Source organism: Sus scrofa, chromosome 12 (assembly GCF_054392235.1).
Source record: "Sus scrofa isolate SSC_HxYL_T2T_F1_AM1 chromosome 12, Sscrofa_HxYL_maternal_Yorkshire_Landrace_v2.0, whole genome shotgun sequence".
Classification (NCBI taxonomy): Eukaryota; Metazoa; Chordata; class Mammalia; order Artiodactyla; family Suidae; genus Sus; species Sus scrofa.
In genome coordinates this window covers 46,461,415-46,473,874 of record NC_139394.1, presented here as the reverse complement: position 1 = coordinate 46,473,874, position 12,460 = coordinate 46,461,415, and the positions used below count along the sequence as shown (strand labels likewise).

The window sequence follows — 12,460 nt, the reverse complement described above, 5'->3', positions numbered from 1 at the left end:
AGGCTCGCGCCAGTGCGCACAGCCGCTCCGCCCTCACCTGAGCCGGAGGTTGGCCATGAACTCGGGCATGGAGACGGTGTCCATCAGCACGAAGTCCGCCTTCCCGAACTCCAGGCTCTCCTGCTCCGCCATGGCGCCGGCGCACGGGTTCAGGTGGGCACGGATGGGCTCAGGTGGGCGCGCTCGGGCGGCGGGGGTCGGTCCGGGGGCGCGCGGCGAGCTCGGGCAGTGCCGGGGCGGGGCGCGGGGAAGGGGGCTCCGCGGCCTCTCGATGGGTCTGGACGGGACGGAGGCGGCCCGGCTGCTCCTCGGCGCGTTCTCGTCCGGCGCGGCGCACCCGGCAGTTTCCGCTTCTCCAGTGGCGGCTGCCCGGCACTGTTGGGGATGGGACAAGACCGAGACGGCGGCGGCTGGTCCCGCCTCTGGCCTTGGTCTGGCCCCCGGCCCCGCTGCCACCCGCTCCGCCCCCGCCCCGCCCCGCCCCGCCCCGGCCCCTCCGCCCCGCCCCGCCCCGGCCCCTCCGCCCCGCCCCGCCGCCGAGAGCCGCCACCGCCGCGGCTCAGGCCACCGCCTCCTCACCTGGGCCGCGCGCACGCGCGGGGCGGCCGGCGAGGGCGCGCTCTAGGCCGGGCCTCCGCTGCGGGGCGGCAGCGCCCCCTGGGGGCCGGCGCTGGTAGCTCAGGGGCGGTGCCAAGGAGTGCGGACGTAAGAGGGTGGGTGGAATCAAGTTTCCAGCGTTGTCGCCTCCGCCTGGGCTTGGTAGATGCCAGCAAAGTTACAGAAGTAACTCATGGAGCTTGTCCAGTGGATAATTCATTCGGATTCTGTCCTGCCGCGAAGCCCTCTTCCGCAATTCTGCTCACACCCTCTCATCCTTAAAATGATGGTTCACGCTCAGACTGAGACATAGTGACATGTTGGGTCTACGAAAAGGGTCCAGAGCTTTTCTAAGGGACCTAAAGGACGTGAGTAAACTCGCCGCATGGCTAGGAAAAGGGGAAGCTGCTATTTCACCTAGGTCATTTGACTTATGAGCCCTGCTCTCCTCCTCCAGTGTTCCATGATCTATTTTTCCCTCCTTCTCACCTGAGCATGGTCATCAAACATTACCTTAAATTAAGTTTTTAATCTATGTATGTATCATCTCCCTGGGATTATTGTAGGCTTCTTGAGCATAGGACTGTGACCTGAACTTCTCCAGAACCCCCTTAGCACTCACCAAGGAGCTATGGTCCTGCCTTGCATGTATATATGAAACACAGTGATTTGAAACACGGTGATATGAAACAGTGATTTGATGGAATGGAGTGAGTAGCAAGTGATCTGCAATTTGTAGATACATCGGTGGACCCTAGAAAATTCTTTTGGAACCTAGGCTGCATTTTCCCAGTGAAAATCTATTATAAATGGCTTTCTAAGGCAGCTGTACCTCTTCAGTCCAGAGATTCCTTTGGGAGCCTCTTCTACTCCAAAATCTGCTAAAAAATCTAGAAGCCCCCAAAGACTTGGCTGGAATCCAGTACTGTGGCTGCATGTGAGATGAGTAAAGCAGACCTAAGGACCCTGCTTATGGTCTGCTTCAGCTGCCAACAATCCATCCTAGCCGAGGGAGAGCGAGAAGACAGCTTGATCACCTCCCAAGGGAGCAGGTCTGCCATCAGAAAGCATCTTACTCTCTGGCCAGGCAGAGCTGAGTTGCAGTCTGATCACTGTTAGCAGCTCTCCTTATTCAGAATTCACCTCCCTGAATCTCAGTGTCTTCCTTCTTGGCATAAGACCTCTGGGCCAGACACTTTCCAAGGGAAGGAAGCCTGTCCTTTGCTTGGGTCATTTGTGTGGGTGGGTCAGTGGCCAAACAAGTGATTTGCATAGAGTGTGGTATACTCCTAAAATGTGTGTATCGGTGCATTTGAACATAAAATAAAGCTCAATTTCAAAAAGAAAAAAAAAAGACATCTCAAATTCTGTGCAATTTGGAGCAACCAGGGACCACGCTTCCTGGAAATGATCATTGGAAAATGGATGTATGTGTGTGTGTGTGTGTTCCCTGAGCCCTGGGGTTGTCAGAGCCAAAGTGGTTGTCTGGTGGGTGGGGTTTATGATGGGACACAGCCATGGTTTTCAAATGGCCAAAGCAAGGGAACTCTTTATGTTAAGCAGTATCATCTACAGGAGCCTAATGTATAAAACATATACACAACATATGCAGAGGGTATTTTATCATTTTATAATTACTATAAAAGCAGACAATGAGACCAGTGAGGCTCTTTTAACGAACCCAGATCTGTCCAAAGGGGCTCCCTGTCACCTTCAATCAGCCTCAGGATTTCAATTTACTTCTGTACAGTGTTTTGGATGTACTGTCCTGATTTTTGGATGTCCTGATTTTTCATGGCCAAGCAGTGATTTGTTACTCATACAATTTTACATCCATCCTTTAGAAAGGCCAATGCACAGCTACACTCTTACTAACCAGTGACACGGTTACAGGAAGTTCCCATATGTTTAGAGATGGCAGGAGAAACTAAACACTGAGGTCTGCAAGCAAACAAGGTAACACAGAGCCACTTAGCTCACTATTAATCTCCTTGGTGATAAAAACTCGGATATACACACATGGGGATGTGTAGGTTTGTGTTACAGTTTAAAACATAGTCAAAACCAGAAGTTCCCTTGTGTGCAGCGGGTTAAGGATCCCTGAGTTGCTGCAGCTGTGGCAAAGGTCGCAACTGTGACACAGTTTGATCCCTGGCCCAGGAACTTCCACTGGCTGCGGGTGCAGCCACCACCAAAATAAAAGTTAACCTTACCAGTAAGGAGACGCAGTGGCATCACTGAGTGATGCGATGGGTGAAGTGATTTCCTGAGAAAGGAGAACGTCACTTACCTGCTAAAAATGTATCCACTGAATCTCATCACAAGGAAATATCAACAAATCCACATTAAGGGACAGTCTATAAAACAATAGACTTGTATTCTTGAAAATCTCAATGTCAAGAAGACCTGGCACTAGTCCAGGTTAAAGGACCCCCCCCCCAAAAAAAAAAGACATCATAGCCAAAGGCACTGTGTGACCTGGACTGGGTCTCAGACCAGAAAAATGCAAAGGACGTTGTTGGGACAATCGATGACACTGGAAAACACACTGTGTATCAGATAGCAGCATAGCAGCACTGTTAGATTTTCTGGAGATACCTTCTAAAGTATTTGGGGGTAAAGAGTATGATGTCAAATTGTTCGGCAAAGATGATGATGGTAACAGTGGGTGGATATATAGGTAGAAAGAAATGGAGTCAAGTATAATTTAAAAATTTTTAGGAGTTCCCGTCGTGGCTCAGTGATTAACGAATCCGACTAGGAACCATGAGGTTGTGGGTTCGATTCCTGGCCTTGCTCAGTGGGTTAAGGATCCAGTGGGGTAGGTCTCAGATGCAGCTCGGATCCCGCGTTGCTGTGGCTCTGGCGTAGGCCGGTGGCTACAGCTCCGATTGGACCCCTAGTCTGGAAACCTCCCATATGCCCAAGAAATGGCAAAAAGACAAAAAAAAAAAAAAAAAAAAAAAAATTAAAAGAAAGAAATGTGTAAAGCAAATTAGCAAAATGTTACGTGTTAGTGGATAGTGTTAAAGAATATATGGGAGCCAGTTCTTTGTTTTGGTTTTTTGGGGTTTTTTTTTTTTTTTGCACTCTTCTTGCAGTTTTTCTGTAAGTTTGAAATTATTTCCAAATAAAAAGTTAAGGACTTCTCGCTGTGGCACAATGGCTTAAGGATCCGTCTGCAGTGGTTCTGGTCTCTACAGAGGCACCAGTCTGATCCCTGGCCCGGTGCAGTGGGTTAAGGATCTGACACTGCTGCCACTGTGGCATAGGTCACAACTGCAGCTCAGATTCAATTCCGGGCCCAGGCAACTTCCATGTACCACAGGACCCCCTCCCCCCTAAAAAAAAAACAAAAACAAAAACAAAAAACAAAAAAATAATATAAAACTGTTGTAAAATTTTTAAAGGTTTGTTTTTAAGAACTCACATTGTAATAATCTATAATGAAAATAATTTGAAAGAAGCACATATATATACACATATGTACGTGTTATGTACAGGTATACATACATATGTACATATACATACATCACTTTGCTGTGCACCTGAAACTAACGCACCATTCTAAATCAACTGTACTTAAAAGAAAAAAGACAGGCAGGCAGGCAGGCAGACAGGTATCACTTAGAAATGAGCGTCACATCAGAAGTTTGCAGTCATCTCAGAACTGGAAAACCAGGCCACGCTTTGAAAGCCGGGTTACAGACTCTGCCAACTCCAGTTGCCATAGATGTGCCAGGAGATTATAAACACTGAATCCATAACTCTACAGCCAAAAATAATTTAAATAATTTTTGATAATACATATTAAACATTTATATATTTTTTATAATTTAAGTAATTTAATGTTTACCTTAGTTGTCAAATCCGCCCCCAGAGGATCCAACCTGTTCTCAGGCTGTTCTCTACTTCCTCCCTCCACTCTCAGCCTCAACATCACTTCCTCCAGGAGGGCGTCCAGATCTCCTAAGTCAGGGTTGGCTATCCTTCCTTTGTACCCCCAAGCACCCTGGAAGTGTCCTCCTCGTTACAGACTGAATGCACTTGAACGAACCTATTGTCCATCTCATGAGACCGTCAGGGCCATGAGGGCTGGAAGCTCCGTCTCTTCTGTTCTTGGCTGTAACTCTGGCACCTCATGGCACAGCGCCTAGTATGTGAAGCTCTTAGTAGACACCTGCTTGATCGATCCAGATGGAATGGTCTGTGACTCTATGGGTTTTGTGAGATGGGAAATCCACCCTCTTTGGTAGATTTTCTGCATTAAAATCAGTTCTTTGGGCCGCATTGACCTCATTCTTGTCTCCTGCCCTTGGAAGCCAGTCTCAGGGCTGTGTTCACTTCTCTCCTGGGGCCAGGCCGGCACCCTGTCTGCTCACACTGGACAAAAGCTGTTGATCTGAAAAACCCTTCTGCAGTGGACACTTGCTGCAGAGATCTGCTGTGGGTTATCCGTGAAAACCCAACCTCTGAAATTTCCCCAGCAAATATATGCTCCCTTTGTTTCCCTTTGCCAGAATGCTTCTGGGCAGCCACAGAGCCCTGCAGGGTGAAAGGCAGGGGTGAGGGAGTCAGGAGTCTGCCTCATGCTCTTTTTTCTCCCTCTTTTTACGAAAACACAGGGACTTTCTCTTCCAAGGCAAATGTAATCAGCAAGTACATAAAACAGTTTGCAGGTTCACTCCCCTGCCCCTCTGCCCCAAACAACCTGCGTTTGGATCACAAGTGAGGAACCCCTGAGCTATGGGGGCCCCATCGCAGGTCCTAATCACTGGGGGATGAGGAAGAACTTAAGCCATCACTGTCAGATCCTGTGAGTCATGGGACAAGTGTTATCTCAAGGGCACACCCCCCAAAGTAGGCACAGGAACCGAGTGTTTAAGGCTGCTGGAAAGACGGAATCAGATGGTAGAGGAGGAGACAGCCCAGGACTGCCTCCAGAATTTTTCCTGCCAGCAACAACATAGTTTCTGACTATAAACATTTCGCTGGAATGTATCCTCTTTACTAATTACAGAAATGCTTATCACACTGGGTTGGAGTGGGCTGTCCAGGCAGGTCCCTACACTCTCTAGGACAGAAGCCATGCCTTACCCATCCTTTTATCTCCGGCCCTCAAGCTGTGCCTCATACCCTTTAGGTATTTCTTGAATCGAGGTGAATGAATTAGTGACTTAATTTACGAGTAAATGCAGATATGTAGATCTTAGAATTATATTTCAGGGAGCAGGGGCATTTCTCTCTGCCTTGTTCCTGAAAATCACAAAACTCAAACTATACTGGCCATGGAAGTAGTCCTGGAGCTAGAAACCTTGGGAGTGTGATAGGAACCCATGAGAGGGAAAGCAAAAAGGCACATCCACTATCAATTCATGGACGGATGCTGTCTTAGGCAGGATGTGTCAACTTTTAAGGGGTATAAGAATCACTTGGGGGAGTTCCTGCTGTGGCACAACGGGATTTGCGGCATCTCTGCAGCACTAGGACACAGGTTTCATTCTTGACCTGGAGTGGTGGGTTAAAGGATCCAGCATTACTACAACCGTGGCGTAGGTTGCTACTGCCACTCAGATCTGATCCCTGGCCTGCAAACTCCATATGCCATTATGCGGCCAGGAAAAAAAAAAGAATCACTTGTGAGCCAGTTAGAAATGCAGAGTCTCGGGTCCCACCCAGGGAGGTCTGAACTCACTGAATCATCGTGAGTGTGTTGAGATGATCCCCAAGAGCTCCTGCCACAGCCACCAGATCGCAGACCAGACTTTGAGTAGCAAGATTCTAAGGGATCTAACCGCCACGTAATCAAACACACACACACTTACAGATGGGAAGCCCCTAGAGAGCTGCGGACTCCAACTAGGTCAGAGTGAGGCACTGGGGGAGCTGAGACCAGAACTTACAACTTCTCATTTGAGTAGTGGATCGTTTCTTCTACCCAATGTGAACACCGACTTGTGAGACAATGAGCAGGGAGGAGCAAAAAAAAGTAAGGGATGGAGCTCCCTGGTGGCTCAGCAGGTTAAGGACCCAGTGTTGTCATAGCAGCAGCTTGGGTCTCTGCTGTGCTGTGGGTTCAACCCCTGGCCCCAGGAACTTCTGCATGCTGTGGGCATGGCAAAGAAAGAAAGAGAAAGAAAGAAAGAAAGAAAGAAAGAAAGAAAGAAAGAAAGAAAGAAAGAAAGAAAGAAAGAAAGAAAGAAAGAAAAGGAAGGAAAGCAGAAAGAGAAAGGAGAGAAACATGAGAGCAGCACCCTAGATCTTCCTCAGGTCACCCCAGAACCTCCCTACCCCATTTCTAAGTGGGGTCTGATGTCCTCCTTTTCCCCATGCGCCCTTTTCTCTTCTCCTAAAAGCTTGGGGTAGAGATTGGAGAAGATAGTGCTGGGGTCAGTAAAGTCCACTTCCTTTCTTCCCTCCACCTGCCAAAGTAGCAAGTAGAACAGATAACATCTAACATTAATATTTGATTAGTATCCAGAGAAGGGACATGCCAGGGAGAGTGTGACATCATACTCAAGGTGACATTGTCTCATCTGCCTCCCCAACTCCCCCTCCTCCTGCCGTTCACCTGAAGTGTCACAACTAGGGAGCTGCAGCTGTACCCGCATCCTAGAGTCAAGATCATGAAGTAACGACCCTGGCTAGTATCCATGAGGATGTGGGTTTGATCCCTGGTTCAGTGGGCTAAGGATCCGTCATTGCTGTGAGCTGTGATGTAGGTCGCTGACATGGCTCGGATCCTACCTTGCTATGGCTGTGGTATAGGCCAGCAGCTATAGCTCTGATTCGACCCCTGGCCAAGGCACATCCATATGCCGTAGGCCTTAGAAAGAAAAAAAAAAAAAAGATAATGTAAAATAAAATAAAATGGCATTAAAATGCACAGTGTCACCTTCTGACTTTTTCAATCCACTGGATTCATTCTTCAAACTCGAGAGGTAGAGATTATATGAGAAGTACTTGTATCCAGATTCTGATAACTTGGCGGGGGGGAGGGAGTGGGATGGACTGGGAGTTTGGGGTTCATAGATGCAAACTTCAGCATTTGGAGTGGATACGCAAGGAGATCCTGCTTATAGCGCAGGGAACTATATCCCATCACTTGTGATGGAACCTGATGGAGGATAATATGAGAAAAAGAATGTGTATATATGCATAACTGAGTCACTTTGCTATACAGCAGAAATGGACAGAACCCTATAAATCAACTATAATAAAACTTTTTTTAAAATTCTGATAACTAGAACCCAGAGAAATGATACAGGAGAAAAGCGTCAGTGATTTCAGAGGAGAATCCACAAAACCTAGGAGACCTCAGAGGCGATGAGATCCAACATCCCCCCCAGTGCCTGACTCCTCTCTGCTATATGCTATGGTGCCTGGACTGCCCGGGCCATTAGGCCTCTCCCATGCCCTGCAGCCATCATATAAAGGCAAGCTCAACACCCTCTCACTCCATCTTACTCCTGATTCACTGCCCAGAATCCCTCCATGCCCTGTATGTCCACCAGCTCCCAACCCATCTTCTGCTCATGTTCCTCATTATCCTCGCTTATGAGCTTGGTGTGTCCTTTGGATCCGACATTCCACCAAGAAGGGACCAGGTTGAAGTGAATCATAATCAGGAGGGCAGCCAAAGCTATAGCCAGTTAAGGAGAGACCGCCTATTTTTCTGGAGCTGACCTGCCTTCGAGAGTTTCCAAGCATAGGGTCCTACCATTCTTCTCGTTGACCTCTTCGAACTGCACCCTCTCCACCTTCTCTGACTGCGCTCTCTTAGCCAATGTCACAGTCACTCTCTCCCAGTCCCATCCTTTCAAGTGCCTCATTAGCCCTTCTGTACAGAACAAGATTCCGTTCAGAGACGCATTTCCCCCACACTCAAGAGGCAGTGGTGGTACGGTGGTACCCAAGCTTTCGATATCTATACCAGATAGGATTTGGGTGTCTTCACTGTAATAAGCCACCCAAGGGATTCTGCTGCAGGTGGGCGAGGGCCCATCGTCAAGAAATATTGATGGGAATTTTAGCGTCAGACTCATTGGATCTCAATTCCATGCTCTACCACTTACCACCTGTGGGTCTTGAACATCTTAGTTTTTTTGTTTTTTGTGGTTTTTTTTGTCTTTTTGCTATTTCTTGGGCCACTCCCGTGGCATATGGAGGTTCCCAGGCTAGGGGTTGAATTGGAGCTATAGCCACCAACCTACACCAGGGCCACAGCAACGCGGGATCCAAGCCGCGTCTGCAACCTACACCACAGCTCACGGCAACGCCGGATCGTTAACCCACTGAGCAAGGGCAGGGACCGAACCCGCAACCTCATGGTTCCTAGTCGGATTCGTTAACCACTGCGCCACGACGGGAACTCCATGAACACCTTAGTTTCTAAGCCTCAGTTTCTTCACCTTTTTCAAAGTGATGATAAAAATCCATCTCTGAGTGTTAAAACCATGAAATGAGGTGATGTCTATGAAGTGCTTCATATAATTCAAGGCAGGTAGTCAACAGTGAATACGAGCTAGCACTGCTATTAGTGTAATTGCTTCTTTTACCTTCGGGATGGGGAGATTATTAGCAGGTAATCATTGGTCGCGTGTTCTTTTTAACAGACTGAGATTTCTAATAGAGGCTGTTGAGTCTTCCGATCACCCTCTGAGTTTCCTGTGTGTGAGCGTGGTGATTCCTATTGGTAATTTATTACCATTTCTGTGCATAGCCCTGGGCCTTACACTTAGTAGGGGATCAAAATTGGCTGACTATTTTGCAATGAGTGAATGCCATCTGGCTAGGCCTTCTGTGCTACATTCCCATGGCAACACCACATCTGTTCTTCTCATCCTCGCCCAAATGCTCTCCAGCATCTTGACATTATGGTCTGAATTCTGTTCCCTCCTGGCCCCATTCTTCCCTCTGCCCTCCTCCAGCCTCAGTGATACCAGCCTGTTTTTATTTACTTCTTCGCATTAAAACAATCAATTCACTTCCTCATACAGTATATGCTCTAGGAATAAATTATGGCTTCAAGCTGAGAAATACTGAGAGATGAAGCCGGTGAAATGGGAGGAGTCAGAGTGGTGGTTGGGACATGGTTTTGGCAACCAGGTAAGAGGGAACCACTTTTTCCTTTGGTGGAAGAGTTCCTTTTAGCGTCTTTTTTTTTTTTTTTAAGGTTATTATTTTTTCTATTACAGTTGATTTACAATGTTCTGTCAATTTCTGCTATATAGCAAAGTGACCCAGTCATATATATATGAGAGTATGTAGACATGTATATATATATATATATATATATATATATATATACTTTTTTTTACATTATCCTCCATCACGGTCCATCACAAGTGGTTGGATATAGTTCCCTGCGCTACACAGCGGGATCTCATTGCTTATCCATTCCAAATGCAATAGTTTGCATCTACTAACCCCAAACTCCAAGTCCATCCCACTCCCTCCCCTATGTAGCTTCTATTATTATCAAATGATTAATTCAGAAGAATTGAACCTCCACTTATGCATAAGTCACATCCCGAGTTCTCCATCAATGATGAGACACGTGTCTACGGTGCAGAGTTCCTGCCCATGATTACAAGCATCTTGGGGCTCTGGTGTTTGGTGTGGAAGGTGGTAGAGCGTGGGGTTAAAAGCAAAGGCTCAGGGGCCAGTTCTGACACTTATGCACTGAGGGGACCCCAGGCAAGTCACATAAACCTTCTGAAACTCAGTTTCTTCTTCTGTAAAGTTCGGGCAACACACACTAACATCTTACCTGGTGCTGTTGCTCTAAGAGCTCAGTGAGGTAAAGTATGTTAAGCATCCAGCATGGCATCTGGGACACAGTTAGGTCTCAATAAGCTGACAGTACTTCTTTATCTACCAGTCCCTCCACTGGGGCTTTGATGGCTCATAACCAGGTGGGAGAGGGAAGGGTGTTCCATTCTGGTTCTTTTCTTCTTTCGGACTTTGGTTCCCTGGTGTCCTCTTGGTTTGTGTCAGGCTCTTCTTGTAGCTGAGCTGAAACACTAATTGCGGGGAGTTCATGGCCTCTTTATAGTTTCTCAACATTCAGTCTTGAAGGTACAATGACTTGCTGGCTTTCCAATCCATGCTTTGTCTTCTGAGTTTGTAATTGCATTTGTGTAACCAGGTGCGCACTTGCCTTGGCAAAGCCCAAGGCAAAGCCAAATGCATGCATCGCGTCCATGAAGAGCTTCTCCTCGAACCCCAACCCCAAATCTTGTGTAGTGGCTTTAGGAAGGTCTTATAGACCATGAATCCCAGATCCAGTTGGTCATTAGATTCACCTGGGATGCTTTAGCAAACTATGGCTTCCAGGATCCCGCGGCAGGTCCTTTTGAATTGAAATCTTTATGGCTAAGAGCCACTGTCATAGGAACACATGGAGTTAGGCACATACAATGAATCACTGCTGAGGAGTTCACTTGTAGCATAGTGGTTAAGGATCAGCATTGTTACTGCAGAGGCTTGGGCCACTGTTGTGGCATAGGTTTAGCCCCTGGTCCTGACTGCAGGCATGGCCAAAAATAAATAAATAAATAAGCTTAAAAAAATTTCTGGGAGTTCTCATCATGGCTCAGTGGAAACAAATCTGATGAGCAACCATGAGGACCCAGGTTCAATCCCTGGCCTCACTCAGTGGGTTAAGGATCCTGCATTGCTGTGGCTGTGATATAGACCATTGGCTACAGCCCCAATTTGACCCCTAGCCTGGGAACCTCCTTATACTGTGGGTGTGGCCCTTAAAAAAAAAAGACAAAAAAAAAAAAACCCTTCTGAGATGAGTTTTGCCTGGGAAACAGATGACCATTACATCATGGGATGCCCTTTTTCACATGGGATAGAGCTGAAGAAAGCTTTTGAGTTTCCCATCTCACACTCCTTCGGGGATGTAACACAGCCTGCCTTATACCCTGTACCTAACATCTCTGGAGGATTCTAAGAGCCTTCATCTCTTGCAGGTGCAATCACTAATCACTGATTTTTATTAGGAAAGCATGCCTTCCAGGCTTCCTGTAAAACCTCTTTGGAACATGCTTTTGCCCATGACCGGTGCTCTGAGCTAGGAGTGTTAAGAATCAAGCCTGCATGCCCTTCATCTGCACACGTGGCGTACAATTCCCTAAGAAGAAGCCCACAATTTATATCTCAGCCAGAGAGAAGTATGCATGGGCCAGCTCTGCCTTTGGGAAGACAGAGGAGGAAGAAGAAGGAAGCGTATTTTAGTTACTTGGGGAAAATCCTAAAGCAAGTGAGTTGGGACTCCCATTATGGAAGCTTAAAATGGCCAAGACAGGTATCAGGTTAGTGGCCCTGGCTGCGATCTTGACTTCAACTTGTGCTACAGAAGTCCTTCCTTACACACTGAGGTCCTGAAACGCTGGGTGTGAACAGCTGCTATAAACTGGATCTCCGATGGCCACTATCTTCTCCTGCTTGCCTTTCTTTCTATTGGCAGCAAGTCTGAACACCTGAGCTCTTCATGGCACCCTTTCTTGTATCTGTTGACAGCCCATCTGTAAACTGACTCTTCAGTGCCCTCCCCACTTGCCTGCAGAGAGGGGATTCACCACCTTGTCTGTTCCATCACGTCCAAAAGTTGCACATATCAGGTTTTCATTAAATGGCCCTCTGAACTTAGAAATTTCTTAAAATTTCCTTTTTCCCTTCCCACCAAGCTTTAGCCTGTAGCCTACAAAGTGTAGAAAAACAGAATCGGGAAAGCCTTCCCCTTCAAGAGAAGCTCTCGGGAAGAAAATAAGGAGATTTTCTGAAAGATGTGCTATGGTTTGACATGGGATGTTCTGTCTTCGTGCCAGTGAAGCAAAGCTGAGTGTTCATG

At 47.3% G+C, this 12,460-nt stretch overlaps 1 protein-coding gene across 11 annotated transcripts in view; it reads right to left on the bottom strand.

The window, feature by feature from the left end:
• MYO1D (myosin ID) overlaps positions 1-349 on the bottom strand; it is a 368,579-nt gene extending 368,230 nt beyond the window's left edge. For all 11 annotated transcript variants that reach the window (XR_014821396.1, XM_021067447.2, XM_084985190.1 and 8 more), the window contains exon 1: positions 38-349. Coding sequence is in view for 10 of the 11 variants with exons in the window: in XM_021067447.2 (XP_020923106.2) it covers positions 38-132 (95 nt within the window). In the remaining variant the exon portion in view is untranslated. The remainder of the gene's footprint in view (positions 1-37) is intronic.
• Positions 350-12,460: the final 12,111 nt, after the last annotated feature.